Source organism: Equus asinus, chromosome 2, assembly GCF_041296235.1.
Source record: "Equus asinus isolate D_3611 breed Donkey chromosome 2, EquAss-T2T_v2, whole genome shotgun sequence".
In the NCBI taxonomy this organism is placed as follows: Eukaryota; Metazoa; Chordata; class Mammalia; order Perissodactyla; family Equidae; genus Equus; species Equus asinus.
The window spans coordinates 18642546-18655817 of record NC_091791.1 but is presented as its reverse complement, the minus strand read 5'-3'; the positions used below and the strand labels follow the sequence as shown (position 1 = coordinate 18655817).

The 13272-nt window shown below is 45.4% G+C and overlaps 1 protein-coding gene across 50 annotated transcripts in view; it reads left to right on the top strand.

The window, feature by feature from the left end:
- The window catches only part of TCF7L2 (transcription factor 7 like 2), a 194183-nt gene that overhangs the window by 172072 nt on the left and 8839 nt on the right, over window positions 1-13272 (top strand). For 15 of the 50 annotated variants that reach the window (XM_044750680.2, XM_044750613.2, XM_044750643.2 and 12 more), the window contains 6 exons: window positions 1324-1410; window positions 6434-6559; window positions 7182-7341; window positions 7752-7859; window positions 12566-12614; window positions 13180-13230. In XM_044750680.2, the coding sequence (XP_044606615.1) occupies window positions 1324-1410; window positions 6434-6559; window positions 7182-7341; window positions 7752-7859; window positions 12566-12614; window positions 13180-13230 (581 nt within the window). Of the gene's footprint in view, window positions 1-1323; window positions 1411-6418; window positions 6560-7181; window positions 7342-7751; window positions 7860-12565; window positions 12619-13179; window positions 13231-13272 lie in introns of all 50 variants that reach the window. The other 35 variants (XM_070483032.1, XM_044750598.2, XM_044750580.2 and 32 more) reach the window with 4 other exon arrangements.

Here is a 13272-nt window from a genome sequence, read left to right as displayed (position 1 = left end):
CAGTTCCTGGCAGCGCCCAGGTCACCACACTGCCTTTTAACGATTTGTCTGCCTGTCACTGTGTCTTGCTTTTATAGTACCACCCATTAAACTTCCTTAGACAATTTTTGAAAATGCCTTTTAAAATCAAAGCAGAAAGGCCTTTAATACATGAGCATACCGTGTTTGTGTGTGAGTGTGTGCATGCATATAGTATGTGTTTTGCAATTGTATGTTTTTGTGTATATATTTCTCCATGTTTATCGGTGATCTCTACTCTTTAAAAAAACACAGGACAATTTGTTGAATCTTCACAGGAATAAATCCTGGTAAAACTCTACAGTTTGGGTCTTGGGAAAGACACCCTTTTATAGCCTTGAAGACGATACATTTTTGGATCTGGTGGTTCACCCCCCGGTTCTACTCTTATTTCTCTAGTCGAACAGATTCTACACTGTTTTTAAAAAACGTCCGGTGTTATGTAGTAGCTATACCGAATACCAACCCTTGGAGTAGTTTCTGTTTATTTTTTTCCTCCTCAGCTTTGTTTGGGAGGACAGACAGGCCATGAGCTCATGTCCCATTTCTTCTTCAGTAGATGGAGCCATTCCTTAATAGTTCTCAGTCATCACTTGCCCTGTTCAGCTGATGGGGAAGAGAGTTGAAGTCTAGATAAAAAGGAATAGCCAACTCAGACAACCCTCTGTCAGAAAAAGTTGTGTGTCTTTCATGAGGATGCTATTTTGCATGTTGCTGTATTTTTTAATTATTGTAATGAGGTGTGATTGTCTATTGGTTACCCACAATTCTTCTTGGGGACTCTCCCCCCGGTAACTCTTGTCAACACTTGTTAATTTGACAAAAGGCTACAAATTAAGCTCTGTTAATTTAATGTTTTCTCACCGAGATCTAAATACCGAAAGAGGCCCAAAGCGCAACTCAAGTCCTTTGATTCACTGCACTTTATTTTGGTATAAATTTACATTCATTATTGTTTTTCTTTGGAAGTGTAGCCCTCAATTAGTGTGATGGCTCCATTAAAGCAAGCGAGACTTCGCCTTTAATTATTACAACAAAACACCTAGTTTCAGCTTGGGGAGAGGGTCTCTATTGACATAAGCAGAGGTTATAAAATTTAATTAGCCATTCCTATCAGATTTATGGCATTCAAATTGTTCTGTGTTTCTTCCCTTTGATCCTTCCTGTACAATCCCCAAGATTTTTGTTCTGATCAAATGAGAATAAAGCTTACTGTGCAGAGAGAACTTTTCCTCCTTCTTCTTTTTCTTTTCCCTACCCCCACCCTCGTTTGCACTCTCTCACTTTGCTCCCCTCTCTTTGTAGGCAAGGTCAGCCAGTGTACCCCATCACGACAGGTGGATTCCGTCACCCTTACCCCACAGCTTTGACTGTCAACGCTTCCATGTCCAGGTGAGTTCCAAGACCTGGGACCTCCACTCAAGCCGTGGGTGACTTCTCAGAAAGTTCTCTGGATTGCTCCCAGGCCATCCAGGCACTGCTGCTATTGTCGTTCTAACGGCGTAAGACCCTTAGAGCATTAGGCTTTGCTCCTAGAAAAATACTGAAAAATGGCCCTGAACTTTTCAGGTAGGTGATATTGAAATGTTGAGGTCAAATTTTTGAGTCCATCAATTGAACAATATTTTTTTAAGAATTTAAGAAGGCAGGAAGAAGCAGTTAGGACACACAGAGCTTTTTAAAGAGTTGTTTCTCTGTTGCCGTGTACTGGGTGAGAAGGAAAATGGAGGAGGTAATTTTATTATTACATAAAAGCTCAGGCTCTTCTGCATCAGCAAGAAAGGACGCCTCCCTTCCCCCACCCCCAAGCACCCTCCCTACTGTAGCACTGTCTAGTAGAAATAGAAGGTAAGCCACATATGGAATTTCAACTTTTCTAATAGCTGCAATTTTTAAAAGATTAAAAAAAAAGAACCCCAGGGCCAGCCCCATGGCCGTGTGGTTAAGTTTGTGTGTTCCACTTTGGTGGCCCAGGGTTTCGTCAGTTGAGATCCTGAGTGCGGACATGGCACCGCCCATCAGGCCATGCTGAGGCGGCATCCCACATAGCACAACCAGAAGGACCTACAACTAGAATATACAACTATGTACTGGGGGGCTTTGGGGAGAAGAAGAAGAAAAAGAAAAAAAGATTGGCAACAGTTGTTAGCTCAGGTGCCAATCTTTAAAAAAAGAAATCCAGGTGAAATGATTTTTAATGATGTATTATTTAACCCAGTATAATCAAAATAGTATCATTCTGACATGTTATTACTGTAAAGCAACTATTAATGAGATTTACATTCTTTGTGTACTTAGTTTTTGATATCTGATGTGTATTTTGTGCTCACAGTGCATCTCAGTTTAGAGTGGCCACATTTCAAGTACCCAATAGCCACATGGGGTTGGTGGCTACCACCTTGCCCTGTGCTACTCTAACTCTTGGAAAGTTAAAAAAAAAATCATGTGCGTGTGTCCATTCATATATCTTTAAGCTTCATATGAGTATATACAACACACACGTATACTCACACTTGTGTACCCAGATCTCTCTAATCCCCGTGTTCCCCTTCTCCTCCCTCTAATGAATCCTGGCTAATTTTTCAGTGACTGCTAGTCTATTTACAAACCGGTTGGTAGCAGTATAAGTAGTCACTAATTGCTCCTAATGATAGTTTTATTTTCTGTTCATCTGATTTTCAGTCAAGTTAATTAAATCGGTGGAGGTTTAGACTTTCCTGATGGGCTGCAACAACGAATCCATTTGGATGATGGCACATAATTAAATTAGCAAGCGTTACACGGCAAGGATGCTGTCCCCCAGCCTCTTCCCCTAATCTCGGTAGCCAACATGGGAACCCAAGACCAGAAGAAGGTTTGGAAAGACAGGCCAAGATACCTCTTTTCTGACTTACAAAAACTGTTTTTTGGTGGGGGAAAGAGTGAGTCACGTTCATTAAGAAAAACAAGCTGTAGCCTAGCTGACATTTGTAATTACGCCATGGGTGTCACGTGATGTTAAAGATCTGTTTCCCGTGTGTGAAAGATCATCTCAGTTTCAAAATCTGCACCAGTATTGGCTAGGAGGGAAAATGCCTGTGTTCTCTTCTCCAGCCGGAATAGGAAGGCGATATTCATTACAGAATGTCTTTACAACCTCGCAAAGCATGGGAACGAATGGGGAGTCTCCCAGGAGAGCTGCTTCTGAGCAGCCTATCATCACGGCTCGGCCTCCCTCCGTCCCAGCATTTATATAATGCACCTGATTGCTTTTCTTGTTTGTTTATTTGGTGAATTCCAGAGGTTAAAAGCGGTGAAGTCATCGTAGGGTAGGGATTGGGGTTAAGCTTATCGATTGAATTATCATTAGGAGGTTAGTGGATGATTTATAGGTGGGCAGGGGGTGGAGGAAGGAAGGGAACAGTGGGAGGAAAGGTTAGGGGCTTAAGGTGCGGGTGGGAGGCGGCCGATTCCCCAGGTAGGCCTTATGAAAGGTAGCTAGTTAAAAAGCGTATACAGCAAATTAAATACATTATTGTGGTAATGGGGCGACAGAAGTATAGGTCTATTATACTTATGGCAGTTATAGGGAATGTAGGCAGCTTGCCCTGTTCCAGAACACCCTTTGATATTCATTCTATTCAGCAGCGGGGCCAGGACTTCTCAGAATTAAGTGATGGGTCATTATACTTTAAACACCATGGAGAAGCCTAGATTGGCAATTAAACAGCTCTTGCTGACACTCACTTGTGCCACCCTGTGACCCCCTTTAGATTGAGATGTTGGAGCTCCGGGCCCTCAGCCTGCTAAATTGGCGCAAGGCTCTTCTCCTGACGAGAGCGGGCTCTGAAATCTGCCGGCTTCAAAGGGAGCGAGATCATGTATAAACCATAATGTGGGTGCACCGTGGCTCACAAAAAATAAGGCAGGAAGAGATGAAATGTTACAAGTGCAAGGGGGAAAATGAGAGAATAATGACAAACCTAATGCAACTCAAAGCAGGATTGTTGCACAGGAAAATGCATCCTACTGCTTGTGCATAAAATCAAGGCCGGCAGATGACATCCAGTTAACAGAAACGTGTCAACAGTGAAGTAAAGTGAGAGTGAGTAAGAGAGAAGCCCCTGAGACAGCCAGAAACAAAAATTAGTTGTCCTTAACAAGTTAAGGTTCATCATTATATTCTGGCTTGGAGCCATAAAAGCAGACGGGGGTATATAATGAGCTGCTTAGAATTTTTAGGGTGTTTATTGCATCTCATGAAATAGTTGTCTGCAGAAAGGAATTTAAGCGGAGGTATGCATATAACCTACATACACGGTCTCTTTTTCTGCTATGCGTTTTTTCAGATATATGAATATGTGTGTAGGTATGTGAACTTGGAAGTGTTTTTTCATGGCTGCAATGGAAATTTTTCCCTTTTTTTCTCTCTCCCTCTCAGACATCTGTACACATCTTCTCATTCAGCAGGAAAGGAACATATGTATTTGAGGAATGTCAAGCCTTTAAAATTCACAGTAAAAGCTGCCACTCCACCCACCACTTCACCCACGGGCTTCCAAGAACACATGTTCTTAACTTACATTTCCTCAGAGGCCTTCGAGCCGTGGGAAGGAGCAGGGTGTAGCTGGGGAGCCCAAGGGCCTCCCGAGGGTTCGCTTTTCATTTTTTCGAGGAGATAGGGAAGGAGATTGGTTGTTTTTTTTTTTTTCTCTTTCTCTCATGAGAGTTTTCTCTCTTTTTTTTTTGACACCCCAAAAGGACTTGCATGATTCTTAGTAAAAAATTGTGTCATTATTACCAAACTTTGACACTGGCTTAAATTTGTGAAGGCAGTGGCAGGAGAGGGTCACATCATCATGGAGTTTCTGAGTCAAGTGTCCACTGTGATTCTGGGCCCCCTTCAAAAATCTGCGTTATTCTCTGTTCATCTAGGCAGATTCAGTTAGTACTCTAATGTTTCATCATTTTTCAGGTTAACATTTGCTATTATTTTGGTTAAATGGAAACTATTTTCATCTCCAATCCACTTATGGAAGGAATCTTGTAAATAAATTCAGGTTCCTCTTGAAATAACCGTCACTGGCACCTCCACTTCCCACCCAAATTGCCATCCTAAAGAGCAGGTCATCACTCCTTGGATGGTATGGGCACTGTTTTTGGCTTGGATTTGTTAAGAAAGCAACAGTTGCTTGATCTGAGTTCCCCTCACCTGAACAGCACCTCGTCTGCTCACTTGCATTACCTTCCCAGGTGGGAGCTTGGAGGCTGCCATTTTGTTTTTTGGTGGGGGGCGGGGTTCTCCACTTGTGAGCTTCATCCTTCTTCTCACTACAGTTGTATCTGTTCCTTTAAGAGGCGTGGTTCTCCTCACCCAGTACAAATCATGGTGACTCCAGGCATATCAGGAAATGGGAAGCTGTTTGTCTGATCCAGTTGTCCGTTTACAGATGCACCAAGAGCATTTTGAAATTACCTCTTTTAAGTCCTGGCTAATTTGCATGGTTGGGAAATGCCAATCCAGGGCCTAAATAGTGTTTCAAAGAACTTCTCTAAAAATAAACAGTATTAGAGGAGAAAACACAAACTTTGCTTATCTTTTCTTTATTTACAATTTTGATAATCATTTAGAAAGCCTTTTAATGCGTAGGCAGTACATTAAGTAAAAGTAATTTAGGAATCCTAGAATTTTAGAGCAGGAAGGACATACAAATCAAAATGGAAAGCTTCTTTTATGTGTGTGTGTGTATAAAATACTGCTTGTTTTGCCTCTTTCCATAAGAAGGTACATACTTATTTAAAACATCTGTGACTTGTGATGAGAACCAGATAGGAAATATTTGGATTTTCCCCATCTTTCTGCCTCCCTCTCTCCCATTCCTGTCAAAACAATGGGGCATGGCAGCAAAGGAAAAATAAAAATTTTATTTCACTCCATCAACAGAATGAGGCCTAATGAGGCATATGCGGCATTGTCAAAAATGTGTGTATACTTCAGCCGTGTTAATATTTTATTTAGCTGTCAATATGCAACAAAAGAGTTCACCTTTCAGTCCAGAGCTGATTAGGACTTAGGAAATTGTCTTCTTAGATGCCACTAATAATACCTCAAAACACAAGTGGACGTGTGATTTGTAGCTGGTAGTCCGAGCGTACTTTTCCGCCCAACGACATCAGTTAGATTTGTCTTTTGCTAAGGATGTTAAAAATCGTAATGTCTCACGTCAGTAGCAATAACGAAAGGGAAGATTGGCTTTAATGACATTATGAGAATCATTATGTTTAATTTATCGCTAATTAATGCTGACAGGTTTCATATGCCTTGGGTTGCTTTCATGTGCGTTACGTGCTATTTTTTTTTTTTAATTGTGTGTACACATCCCTCCCCATTCATTCATTTTGATTCTGACGATTTACACAGCTTTCTGTCTTCCAGGTTCCCTCCCCACATGGTCCCACCACATCATACTCTACACACGACTGGCATTCCCCACCCGGCTATAGTCACGCCAACAGTCAAACAGGAATCTTCTCAGAGCGACGTCGGCTCGCTCCATAGCTCGTAAGTCTCGCTCTTTGGATCGCTTTCTCCTTCACCGCCATGTTTAGCCTGTTGCTGCTGCTGTGGTGGCTGTTGGGTGGGTGACCCTGCCCAAGGTTGGCCGCAGTGTGCGTGACTCTGGCAAACACCAGCTTGGCTGGGCTCTGGACTCTTAGAAAGAGGGAGAAAACGCACAGGGCAGAGTTTCCTGCCTGGCACCCCCCGAGGGGTAGAAGAGAACTATTCTTTCATGTGCTTGGACACACTGGGATCCGCCACCATTTCCGTGTCCCTAACCCTGTCATCGAATGCTTGGAGCTCTGTGCTGCAAGCATCAGAGACGCCGGCCGAGGTGGACACGGCCACCATGTGTTTTCCCCTCTGGCTTGGGAAAATTGTGTATTTGTGAAACTTGAGGAAGTGATTACAAAATCTCTCTCTGCCCCCACTCTCCCCACCCCCTCCCCAGGCTGTTTCTGTTCCATTTTCCAGGGTGGAGAAGACCAAAAGTGGAAGCGTGCTTCTCGTTCAGAACTGCTGGGTTTGGGTGCTGAGGAGACAAGGAGATGGGCTGTCTGCTGGGGGGAAGTTGGACCTTGTGATTGCTTATTGGGTTGTGTCTGTGTGTTTTGTCTACATCCAGAAAGCATCAGGACTCCAAAAAGGAAGAAGAAAAGAAGAAGCCCCACATAAAGAAACCTCTTAACGCGTTCATGTTGTATATGAAGGAAATGAGAGCAAAGGTCGTCGCTGAGTGCACGTTGAAAGAAAGCGCGGCCATCAACCAGATCCTGGGGCGAAGGGTAGGTGGCTGCCTCAGTGGGAGACGAGGGGGATGAACGGACTAGGACGCCGTGGGTGGGGTGGCAGAATGTCCCCGTCCCCCTTTGTTTGGAGAGTCCTTTCCCCTCAGCCACATTCTGACTCCCCACTGGCCTTCATGGAGTAAGGACTGGTAACTCCACATTCTGGTGTTGTTCAGAACAGCCACAGCCACAGCCATCATCTTGGCTCACCCCCAGAGACAGAGCAAGTGATAGAACGACACAGATGACAAATCGGGTTTGACTGAGCACTCCTGTTAGTGCCAGGACCCCTAAACCGTCAGTATCGGCAGATTGTAGCATTTCTGATGGAAGCATCAGTCATCCCGCAGCCTCTGTGTAGTTCATGACATTTTTGCATGTCTCTCCCCTGCTTGTGTCCCCTCCAGTGGCATGCCCTGTCCAGAGAAGAGCAAGCGAAATACTACGAGCTGGCCCGGAAGGAGCGACAGCTTCACATGCAGCTGTATCCCGGCTGGTCGGCACGGGATAACTATGTAGGTGGATCATTTTTCTCAGAACTAGAGTCTGTAGAGATGGGTTGGATGTCCATCTGGATAAAGGGAACGCAACCTGCCAACTTGAGTCAGCCTCAGGACCATTCAGTGTGCCCACTCCTGGGACCATTAGCATCTCACCTGAGCTCCATTTTGGAGGGTCTTGTCTTGGCCTCCAGTATGGCTCCATCAGTGTGCAATAGTTCTTTAGGGAGGAAGCGGGGAGGCTGGTGTTCTGGTGTTCCAGCTTGGGACCCATGGAGTTGATGTGGGCTGTCCACACCTTCTTGCCCATTTGACTGAAGAGACATGGCTTTGAGATACACTCAATGGGGCTTCTTTGCTTCTCAGTAGTTGTCCGTGGGGTGGTCTTACAGGGAAGACCAGTGGGTAGGGGCAGAGGAAGAGAGTTTAATTCCTCACAGGTCTTCCAGTGGGGCCTTCACTCTTAAGAGGGAAAAACAAAACAATTGCCTTCTGCTGTGGTGCAGTAGAAGTTGGAAGCCTAGTTCACTCTGAGAGGGGCATGATGGGAATATCCCTGGAAGTAGCCAGTGAAAGTCTTCCTTTAGCAGGATGGAGGAAATGACTTGGGGCCCAGCAAGGGGAGGAGAGGGTGTGTGTGGTGTGTTTGTGCCATGTGGTGTGTGTGTGTTCCTGAACTCTGTGTTGGCTGCAGGATTTGCCTGATTTCCTCTCCTGTGTTTGAAGAAACACTGTAGGGTGTTGTTAGTGATCACAGTGGTTGTGACACCCACGATTCCTCTCCTCCCACAACCTGGCTCTCCTCTGGGGACCTCTGTCCCCTGTCACTGTTACTTTGTCTGCATTTTGCCCAGGAGCTCGAGTGCTGAGCTCACTCTCCTCTCTAGATGGAAGCAGTGTCTCTTATTTTGTCTGATGCTTTATTACATGGCATTGGGTTTTATGAAGTGATTTTCACCATCCACTCTTTGGGGGAGAAACAAAACTTGTCTTAATGTCAACAACAGGCTTCTCCTCCTGTTTCTTGTCCGTGGCTTGGAGCCCTGGAAGATTCTTTTACCGATCAGTGCTCCCTGACTGAGCTCTCCCATGGACGTCATCCGTGGTGAAAGAGCTCTCTGTGTATGTGGGTTGAGATCCATTCAATTATTGCTGATTGCCAACTTCCCGTGCGGACGGTATTGTGGGGATTTAGAGTTAAATGAGATGGAATCGTTCTCAGAACTTGTTTTACTCTCATCTCTTTAAACATGTGCTTGCTGGGTGCTCTTTGCCACGTGGATGAAGAAAAATGAACAGAGACTGTTGAGCTTGACTCCCACGTGTTCATCATGGCCCCCACCCGTCTCCCTCTGGGTCCCGCTGCCCTTCGCTGGCAGCATTAGGCTGTGTTCCTCCTGGGAGCTGAAACCGGCATTAGTGCCAGTGCCTCTCAATGGCACGTTTGCTGTGCTCCGAGCCCTTGTCGCTCACAGATGGGCACGCTCAGGGTCTTAACTGCTGGGACCTTTGCGTTTGTCCTCAGCGTGTGTGCGGTGGGGAAGCCTTTCTTCTGGAGCTGAAAGGAAGAGGATGAGAAAGTTAATGCTCTCCCACAGGCTCGCCGCTCCCCCCACCTGACCTCGAGGTGGAGCTTTCCAGCAGCAGGCAAGCTCTACAGCCTCCACACGTACAACCATCTCATTTCAGGACAGCTGCTCTCCTGGTTTTGGGTCAGAAGTTCTCAGAGTTCATCTCCAGCTTCTACCTGCAACACATCCAATTCTTTGAGTAATCTAGAATGGTACCACAGAGAGGAATTCAGCTCGTCTATAGATATCATATCCCCACTAGACATTTTGGGTCATAGTAGGGCCTTCATGTACAGCTGTACAGGGCGTGCAGTGCACAACTCTAGGATGTGCCATTTACGCTGTAGTCTGTGTGCATAGTGCCCTCTGGAGTTGTGCAGGGTGAAATGTCCACAAAGGTACAAGGTCGACTTTGTGATAGCTTCAAAAGAAGGCTGCAGTTGACTTGCCTGAGAGTCAGTTAGACCAAATATTGCCTGAGGCTTTCTGTGAAGTGCTTTCTAGGTTTCCGAAGGTCCACGAGGCACTTGAAATGACTAGCTCGTTCAGAAGGATTTTGGTCTGATAGGGGAACTCCTGCAAAGACTTGAGAGAAAGTTTAGAGGTGATCTGAATTTGGGGCTCCAGGAGCTTTCTCTCTTATAAAAGGATGTGTCAGAGTCCCCTCTTGATGGCTATTACAGATGGGTGTGAACACACATGCACACACTCCTTCCTTTCGTGCCCCCAGGAAACAGTCTATGGAGCAAGAACCAGGTTGAAGTTTTTATGGATTTGATTGTGGTGGAAACTTGTCAGTATTTTTTTTAACTGACTTGACATAGGAGCTTCTATAAATTACTTTGGGTCGTTGTAAAGTCCAAAAGGTTCTTCTAGAGAAAGTTTTCTGAACTAACCTCATGCCTCTTTCACATTGCTACTTTTCCAACCACGTGGTGACAGAAGCCTTTCCATCGCTACCTTTGCACAATAGAATTGAGTAAAGCAGTCACATTGAGGTTGTCGGACTTGGCACTTTCTGGAGCACAAGAGAAAACATTTTGGTCCCATAGTGCAGTCTCTAACCCCTGTCATTGTATTAGAACATTATTTCCTTTCCAGGTCTTCTAATTAGGTAAAGGAGGTAAATCCTAGATCATCTGCTCATCTTGAGTTTTTTCCCCTTCCCCCCATGTGTTAGGTCTTTTCTTTCGTTACATTTAAAGAGAGAATGGGGTGGCCACCTCCTGGGGATGCATCTCCATCTTCCCTAAACAGTATTTATCAAGTTTCTTGTCCTCTTCTGATTGAAACACAGTCCCTGGCCTCGAGAAGCCTGTAGTCTAAATGCTAATTTTCTCCATCATGAACATCTCAGTCATGTAGCCTAAACTGACGGCTTGCCATGGGGAGCGGAATTTCCAGCTGCCTTTCAGAATATGTCGCAGGAGGTTGGAATAAGGGAAGCCGTGTTAAAGGTGACCGAGAGGCCCTCAGGTGTGTAGATGAAGTCGAAGCATTTCTCTACCCAGTTGAGTTTTTTCTTTGGGCTCCTACATAAACTGAAACCAGACCCCCCTGCCCATCCTATGATGGCCAGGTGGCACTTTGCTCCTTACGTAGGAAGGGCACATACTTGAAGATGGGGTGCCCAGCCTCATGAGAAGGGAGGTGAACTTTCTTTTTTTAAAAATTATGTATCAAGGAACATAAAATGTTTCAACCAGAAACACTGAACTGAAGGCCAGAACAACTTTCTTGAGTGATCCAGGTCCCAAGATCTGAGTGAAAGGGGGGCTTTCTCTAAAACAGTTGGCCCTCAGCCCTTGGATCGAGCTAAAACTCTGTGGCATCTCCGCCCCGAGGTTCTCCCTACAGGGCCTCTGGATTCTCAGGTTTTCTACCTACCACTGACCTTTTCTCTTCTGGAGCTGACATCAGCATACCAAGAGAACCTTTAGGCAAAGGCAGAGTTTAGCTATTCTGAAATAAATAGATGTGTAAGACCGTTCCTTTTGTTGGTGACATTTCATAGGTACCAGGCAGCTAACTCGTGGATAGACCAGCCCTGATGAGGTGAGGGACAGCTTGCTTCCGACATGGAATGAGGCAGTCACCTGCACGATTCCTCTCTGTTCCCATTCCACATGCACAGCCCCCAGCAGACTGAAGATAGCAGGAGAATGTGAATGACTCCATGTAGTTCATCACCCATAGTCAATTCACAAGCTTCCTCAGAGGGCCGGGCGCCAAATACATAGGCAGCATAACCTGGTGGGTATGGGCTGTGGAGCCAAGAACGCCCGTGTTCCCATCCTGGCCCCGCCATCTGCTGGCTGTGTTATCTCAGGAAAGTTATGTGACTCAGTTTCCTTACCTGTAAAGCTGGAATGGTGATAATACCTGATGTGTAGGATTGCGTGAGGATAAATGAATGAGTACATAGCACACTTAGAATCATGCCTGACTTATTGTATGTGCTCAATAAATGTTAGCTGTTATTCCTAGGAGGATTATAATCATTATGTCAGAGGAGAATGGAGAGACGGTCCCCTTTGGTGGATGTCCACTCAGCAGTTTCAAAAGGAGCTCAGATGATTTCTGATTCTATTTTGCCTCTTTTGTTTTTTGGTCCTCTTCTGTCTTTTGAAACCAAAGCTCACACTACAGCTCTAAGAGAAGCCCCTACGAAAGCTTTCATTTTTTGATTCCAAATGAGGACCTTTTGGCCTTAATAAGGAAGAGATTTGCGTGGGGCCAGGCGGCGAACTACACGCAGCCATCCCAGTGTTCATTTGCCCTGTGGCAGAGGGCTCTCGGGCCACTTCCAGCCCTGTCTCTCCACACCTGCCTGAATCTTCCTCGTGCGGTTCTTGCTCTGATGGAATCAGATGCTTGGGGTCAGGTGTAAGGATGGGCAAGGATGCGCGGGCACAGAGGAATTTCCTGCCCTCCTGCTGCTGATCCTTCTCCTCTCCTGCCGGGCACGGGTCCCTCCAGCCGGAGCACCACTGACAGGCCTTTGGATTAAAGCGGGGTGGGCTGGAAAACACGCAAGGAGCCGGTGTGGATGGAGAGAGCCCTGTGCTTCCTTCCTCCTGCTTCCTCCTCTCCAGGTGAGCCCAGATCTGTTTCTCGAAATAATTCCCTGTGTTTCCTCTGTTCATCCAGGGCAAGAAGAAGAAGAGGAAAAGGGACAAGCAGCCCGGAGAGACCAATGGTAAGTTAGGATAATCAGGCTGGAGGCAGGCGGCTTTGATGCTAGGCTTCTATCTCAGGGGGGGAGGCAGGAGAAATTCAAGGCCAGGACATTGGGGGGGAACCCATCTTAGGCAGCCTTTTGTTTATGCCTTTTAATTAATTGCTTCATGACCGCCCTTTTAAAGCTAGTAACATTCATTGTTGCATGAAAAGCACATTGTAATTCTAGTGGAATGTGTTTTTAAATAACTGCAGAGCCTGTAACTCGAGCGGTAGGCATGGCTGTGGGGGAATTATCCAGTCTGCTTATTGTGTATGTGTCTAAGGAGGGCCCAGGAGGGGCTAGGGGAGCAGGAGGGGTGTGTGTGAGTGTTTGATATTAACTGGGCTGTTCCTGAATGTTCCAATGCATGCCTTTACAGTGGTAAATTGCACCCAATTTAAATTAAGGAGGTTTGTCATTCTCTAGAAGAAATTAGAAATACTGCATAGGCAATCTCAGAGGTCCCCTGGAGAAGGCCAGGTTTTACCAACAACAACAAAAACATTTTGAAGGCTTTGTATAATTTGTTCTTTTTTTTCAGAACACAGCGAATGTTTCCTAAATCCTTGCCTTTCACTTCCTCCGATTACAGGTGCTAATGTCATTTTGAGTCGTTAAAATAGTTGATAAACTG